The sequence below is a fragment of the Coffea eugenioides genome, chromosome 5 (assembly GCF_003713205.1).
Source record: "Coffea eugenioides isolate CCC68of chromosome 5, Ceug_1.0, whole genome shotgun sequence".
NCBI classification, from domain to species: domain Eukaryota; kingdom Viridiplantae; phylum Streptophyta; class Magnoliopsida; order Gentianales; family Rubiaceae; genus Coffea; species Coffea eugenioides.
The window spans coordinates 3,868,725-3,875,788 of record NC_040039.1 but is presented as its reverse complement, the minus strand read 5'-3'; the positions used below and the strand labels follow the sequence as shown (position 1 = coordinate 3,875,788).

Sequence of the window (7,064 nt, the reverse complement as noted above, 5' to 3'; positions counted from 1 at the left end):
TCTCCTTGAAAATATGAAGGAACTACTAAGCTGCAAGGTTGAATCAATTGCTTTTGCAAAGGATCAGATTCAAACAGTGCAGGAAGATCTTGTATTTCTAAGATCTTTACTGGAGAGTATTGTGGAGCAGTGCAGCCTGGATGAAAAGCTTCAAGCTCTTTGGAATCCTGTTACAGAGGTGGGACACAAGGCTTGAGTTTGTCATTGACTCGTTACTGGTTGGAGACACTACTTATTCTTCTGCTATGTTACTTAGTAGCCTTAGAGAAGAAATCAAACATATTAAGACTGAAGCCTTGAAGATTTATGATGGTAAGAAGTATGGTGTTGCATTTCTCAAGTATCGTACGAAAGATATATTTCTTGAGATTCTGGATTGTATTGTTCCGAAGCTTTGTCATGAATATTTTGCAATGAATGAAGATGGTTTGGTGGAAAAACTCTACAGATGTTTGAAAGGAAATAGGCATCTCATCATTTTGGATGATGTTTGGGATATAGATGCAAGGAATGGGTTGGAAAGGTCATTTACCAATGATGCTAGTACTCTTGACAAGTCGACTTCATGAGGTGGCTTTGCAGATTAAACCCGATGGTAGACATTACCCTCTTCGCCAACTTAGTTATGATGAGAGCTGGGAACTATTGTGAAAGAAGCTATTTCCTGGACAAGCTTTTCCACAAGAACTATGTGATCTTGGAATCCAAATAGCTAAGAATTGTAATGGGCTACCTCTATCAGTTGTCATCATAGCTGGGATTCTTGCAACTATGGAGGAAGATGGTTGGGAAGCAGTTGCAGAAGGGCTAAGTTCTGATATTGTTTGTGGCACAGAGCTGATAGGGTATAATTTGTTAGTAATTTTATTATTAATTTTCCCTTCTATCCCGGACAAATATTGTGTTAATTGCTGATATTTACTCATATTTGGTATCTGGACCCAATTTCAGGAATGAAGCGGAAAATTACCAAACATGAGGATTTTTTTGGAGAAAATTGGGACTTCAAGCAAGTCGCAGGCCAGGGCCACAATGCTGAAAAGAATTGGACTCCTATTCCTTTATTGTTGTTGACCAAGAAGATTACAGAGAGAGAACTTCAAGGCTTGGGCCTTTGACTTCGGTAGGGACCACGGAGGAAAGAAAAAGGGCTTTGGTCCTTTTGTGCTGAAGAAAAGGAAAGCAACGTGGAGAGCAAAAAGGGACTAAGAAGAAATTGGGAGACTTGTGCCAATTGGTGGGGACCGCACATTAGTGTCACTTTCTTTTGACTTTTAAAAGGGGGCAACAACGTACAGAAGACGGCTGGCTTTTATTTTGATCTCTAGTTTTAGTCTTTTAGTGTAGCTTTAGTTTTTCCTTCTTTTGACTGGCCTCTGACACACGCCAGGTGTTCGACAAAATTCCCCAACGGGAAAAATACCTTTTATTCCTTGCTTCTTAATAGAAAAAACAATGCCTTCGCAATTCATTAATTCGTGTGGTGATTTAATTATGCGGCGTGGCTAAATCTTCCATCTAGTCAAGGGTCAACTCGACGGCGCAGTCCCGAAAATCTGTGAGATCTAATTAGTTTTCACGTGTTCCTTTATTTATTAATATTTGCACGTTGCCTGCTTGTATTTTCATGGGATTATTTTATTAATTGGATGTCAAGGGCCCGATGTTCAATGTGATTTATTAATCTCGTGCCAATTTAGTCAATTAAATCCGTAATTGTTTGATTGATTAATATTAGTGGCAACTGGTGTGTTTACCCATTAGGGGAACGTGCAATCTAATTTAAATAACCCTCGTAGCGTGTTGTTGGTTAGGGCTAGGTTTTTCTAATATTAATGCAATTGGGAAATTAATTCCTACGGTCGTACCTAGGAGTATTTTCTGGTTAGGGGTGATCAATGGTCGTACCTTGGTTATCAATAATTTAAGGAAAAATTGGTCGTCAGACTATAACTAGCCTATTAATAAATTAAGTGAACCTCTCCTGCATCAATGATCGGATAAATGGACTGTGCCTGAATAGTTGCATCCTTGGCTAGAATTTATTTATTCTTGATTTAATTCCTGCTATATTCGTGCTAGTTAATTATTTATTTTTAGTTGAATTGTTTAATTATTTTTAGTTTCATTCCGGTAAAACCCCCCCCTTATCAATTGGACTTTAAGAAGAGACAAATATCTCCAGTCCCTGAGGAGACGACTTTACTTGCCACTGTCTACTATTTTTGCCAACTAATTAATTCTGGTATATCGGATTCAGCAAACTCTTCGGGAACAGGGTGAATCAAGTAACCCATTGCACACCTAGAGTCCCTGCTCCAGTACCTAGGATTAATTATTGACAGCTCTTAGTGGTAGCTAGGTTCTACATTATTATTATTATTATTGCACAGGTTGACGACCTGTCAATTTTTGGCGCCGTTGCCGGGGACTGGCGTTATTATTTGTTTCTTTTTAATTTTCATTTTTTGCTCTAATTTTTTGGTACTTTTCTAGTGTATGCCTAGGTCCTCTCGTGCAGGTGAATTGATTTTTGACCCTGAAGTAGAGAAAACCGCGCGTAGAACAAGGAAAGAAACCAGACAGCTCAGAGAGGAGCACTCCAGGGCTACATCTCAGAGACCTGAGCCCGAAGTTGAACTAGCAGATTCGTTTGGTGACACTTCAAGTGATTTTTGCCAAGAGAGCGTCGACATGGCAAACACACAAACATTAAGGGAGTTGGCTGCTCCAAACTTGACCCAACAACCTCTTTGCATAACTTTTCCTCGCCTTAGTGAGAATGCAGCTTTTGAATTAAAACCTGGTTTAATACATTTGTTGCCTGTTTTTCATGGTCTGCCAGGAGAGGAACCCCACAAACACATGCAGGAATTTGATGTGGTGTGTTCGAGTATGAAACCTTCGGGAGTAACTGATGAACAAATTAAATTAAGGGCCTTCCCTTTCTCTCTCAAGGATTCGGCAAAGGACTGGTTATACTGTCTACCTGCAGGCATTATCACCACGTGGCCAGAGATGCAGAAAAAATTTTTTGAAAAATATTTCCCTGCATCCAGAGCTGCTAGTTTGCGAAAAGAAATATGTGGCATCAAGCAATTTCACGGAGAATCCTTATACGAATATTGGGAGAGGTTCACCAGGCTGCGTACCCGATGCCCGCATCACCAAATAAGTGATCAACTGCTGATTCAGTACTTCTACGAGGGATTACTGATGAACGATAGAAATATCATTGATGCAGCAAGTGGTGGTGCACTGGTGAATAAGACTACCCAGGAGGCATGGGACTTAATCGAGCGAATGGCAGAGAATTGCCAGCAGTTTGGTACGAGAGCAGATGTTCCTACGAGAAAGGTCAATGAGGTAAGTTCATCTTCCATTGAACAGCAGTTATCGGAATTAACCTCATTTGTTCGACAGATAGCTGTAGGAAATGCACAGCAGGCCAAAGTGTGTGGGATTTGCACGAATATTGGTCATACCACTGACTCGTGCCCACAGTTACATGAAGAGGGAATTGAGCAAGCAAATATGGCTGGTAACATGCCCATGCCACGTAGACAGTATGACCCCTATTCCAACTCATACAATCCGGGTTGGAGGGATCATCCAAATCTAAGCTATGGGGGAAATAAGCAACAAAATTTCATCCCCAATAGACAGCAGGGCTTCCAGCAACAATATCAAACAAGGAATCAACCCTCCTCTACCTCAGGTATGTCCCTAGAAGACATGGTTAAAACCATAGCCTCTAATACTATGAAATTTCAACAGGACACTGAGGCCAACAATCAAGAGATGAAAGCACGTATGCAAAATTTGGAAAATCAGATGAGTCAATTAGCCTCAATTGTCAACCGACTAGACTCCCAGGGGAAGGGAAAACTTCCATCCCAACCTGAGGTGAATCCCAAGAATGTAAGTGCAATGACCCTCAGGAGTGGGAAAGAGGTTGAAGGTCCAGCACCAGTGGCTCCGAAGGACAAGAATGAGGACCGTATTGAGAAGGAGCTTGAGGAAGAAGGAACTCCTGGCACAAATGAAGAGGTACTACGTAACCCAGTGGGTCCAGTTAAGCCTAACCCACCACCTTTTCCTAGCAGGTTGGAAAGGCCTAAAAAGCAAGACAAGGAAAAGGAAATTTTGGAGATGTTTAGGAAGGTGGAGATAAATATCCCTTTACTTGACGCAATTAAGCAAGTACCCCGGTATGCCAAATTTTTGAAGGACCTATGCATCAATAGGAAGAAATTGAGGGGAGATGAAAGGATAATCGTGGGAGAGAACGTATCTGCAGTGCTTCAAAGAAAACTTCCACCAAAGTGCGGAGACCCGGGTATGTTCACTATTCCTTGTAAAATAGGGAACACTAGCATTAGGAATGCCATGTTAGACTTAGGAGCCTCTATAAATGTGATGCCCAAGGCTATATATGCTTCTCTGAATTTGGGCCCCTTAAAAGAAACTGGCATTATAATTCAATTGGCTGATAGGACTAATGCTTATCCTGATGGGGTGATAGAAGATGTGTTAGTACAAGTGAACAATTTAGTGTTCCCTGCTGATTTTTATATTCTTGATATGGGTGATGAACGTTCTCCAAATCCATCACCAATTTTGTTGGGGAGGCCCTTCTTGAGCACGGCTCGTACAAAAATTGATGTTAGTAAGGGCACCCTAACGATGGAATTTGATGGAGAAATAGTTCATTTCAGTATATTTGAGGCCATGAAATATCCGTGTCATTCTAATGCTGTTTTTGCTGTGAGTATAATTGACCCTTTGGTGCAAGAAGTATTTGAGATTAATGGCAGGGATGAATTGGAGGTAGCAATCACCAAACATTTGGATCTGGAAGCAGCCTGCGAGATGGAGTTAGACATCAGTTTGCAAAGAATGGTTGGAGCCTTGCATTCACTGGGCCAAAGTCCTCTAAGGTATGATGTTGCTCCTATATTTGTGCCTGAACCGCACCTAAAGTTATTACCTTCTGTCGTGCAGGCACCTGAAGTGGAGTTGAAACCCCTGCCCGAGCATTTAAAGTATGCCTTTCTAGGTGAAAAAGAGACGTTACCAGTGATAATCTCATACAAATTATCACCCACGGAGGAGGACAAGCTGCTGCGGGTTTTAAGGGAGCATAAGGAAGCTATAGATTGGACAATTGCAGACATAAAGGGTATAAGCCCGTCCGTGTGCATGCATCGAATTCGCCTGGAAGAGGATGTTAGGCCGATAAGACAACCACAAAGGAGATTGAACCCCATCATGATGGAAGTGGTCAAGAAAGAGGTAATCAAGCTTCTGGACGTAGGAATTATTTTTTCTATCTCAGACAGCCCATGGGTAAGTCCGGTCCAAGTGGTGCCAAAGAAAGCAGGGGTAACTGCGGAGGAAAATCATGAAGGGGACCTCGTTCCAATTCGAAAGCCTACGGGTTGGCGCCAGTGCATCGATTACCGCAAATTGAACGCAGTGACCAAGAAGGATCATTTCCCTCTTCCATTTATCGATCAAATGGTTGAAAGGTTAGCTTGTCGTGCCTATTATTGTTTTTTAGATGGTTTCTCTGGTTATTTTCAGATAGCAATTGCACCAGAGGATCAAGAGAAAACAACTTTCACTTGCCCCTTTGGCACTTTTGCCTATCGAAGAATGCCTTTTGGATTGTGTAATGCCCCTGCAACATTCCAGAGGTGCATGATTAGCATTTTTTCTGAGTATGTGGAGAGAATAATTGAGGTATTCATGGATGACTTCAGTGTCTATGGTGATAGTTTTGATGATTGTTTAGATAACTTGACATTGATTTTAAAAAGATGCATTGAGACTAACCTAGTGCTCAACTGGGAAAAATGTCACTTCATGGTTGAGCACGGGATAGTTCTAGGACATGTAGTGTCATCTAGAGGAATTGAAGTTGATAAAGCTAAAATAGATGTGATATCTGCTTTACCTTACCCCGTAACTGTACGGGAAGTTCGTTCTTTTCTAGGACATGCAGGTTTCTATCGCAGATTTATCAGGAATTTCTCAAAGATCGGGGCACCACTTTTTAGGCTTTTGCAAAAGGATGTCAGTTTTGAATTGAACGAGGAGTGCAAAGAAGCGTTCGAGAAGTTGAAGAAATTACTCACTTCTCCACCGATCATCCAACCTCCTGATTGGAATCGGCCATTCGAAATTATGTGTGATGCCAGCGACTACTCCGTGGGAGCAGTTTTGGGACAAAGGGTGGAGAAAGCGGCTATTTTAAATGGCGCCCAACTCAATTACTCTACTACGGAGAAAGAACTCTTAGCTGTTATTTTTGCTTTGGAAAAGTTTAGACCTTATTTGTTAGGTGCTAAAGTAATTGTGTATTCTGACCATGCAGCTTTGAGGTACCTACTGACCAAGAAGGACGCTAAACCCCGCTTGATAAGATGGATATTGCTCCTGCAGGAATTTGACTTGGAAATCAGAGATAAAAAAGGAGCAGAGAATCTAGTAGCTGACCACCTAAGTCGAATACTGGTAGCAGATGAGGAATTACCATTAAGGGAGTCTTTCCCTGAAGAGCATTTACTTTCTATTAATTTAACTTTGCCCTGTTATGCTGATATTGTTAATTTTCTAGTTACTGACAAGTTTCCTGCAGGATGGCCTAAGGCAAAAAGGGATAAGTTAAGGAGTGACGCAAAATCTTACATCTGGGATGACCCTTACCTCTGGAAGCGTGGTGCCGACCAAATCATTCGCAGATGTGTAGGTGACAATGAATTCCAGTCTATTTTAGCTTATTGTCACTCTTTTGCATGTGGAGGTCACTTTGGACCAAAGAGAACTGCTCGTAAGGTTCTAGAGAGTGGATTCTATTGGCCAACCCTCTTTAAGGATGCCTACTTATTTTGTAAGTCATGTGATAAGTGTCAAAGAGTAGGTAATATTTCTCGTAGGGATCAAATGACCCAAACCCCAATGATTTTTGTTGAGATTTTTGACGTTTGGGGTATTGACTTTATGGGCCCTTTTCCTTCGTCTTATGGTTTTCTATATATATTGCTTGCTGTAGACTATGT

The 7,064-nt window shown here is 41.4% G+C and overlaps 1 protein-coding gene across 1 annotated transcript in view; it reads right to left on the bottom strand.

Annotated features, from left to right (window-relative positions):
• Window positions 1–205, bottom strand: part of LOC113771008 (ubiquitin carboxyl-terminal hydrolase 12-like) — a 3,238-nt gene extending 3,033 nt beyond the window's left edge. The window contains exon 1 of the mRNA XM_027315639.1: window positions 188–205. Coding sequence (XP_027171440.1) covers window positions 188–205 — 18 coding nt within the window. The remainder of the gene's footprint in view (window positions 1–187) is intronic.
• Window positions 206–7,064: the final 6,859 nt, after the last annotated feature.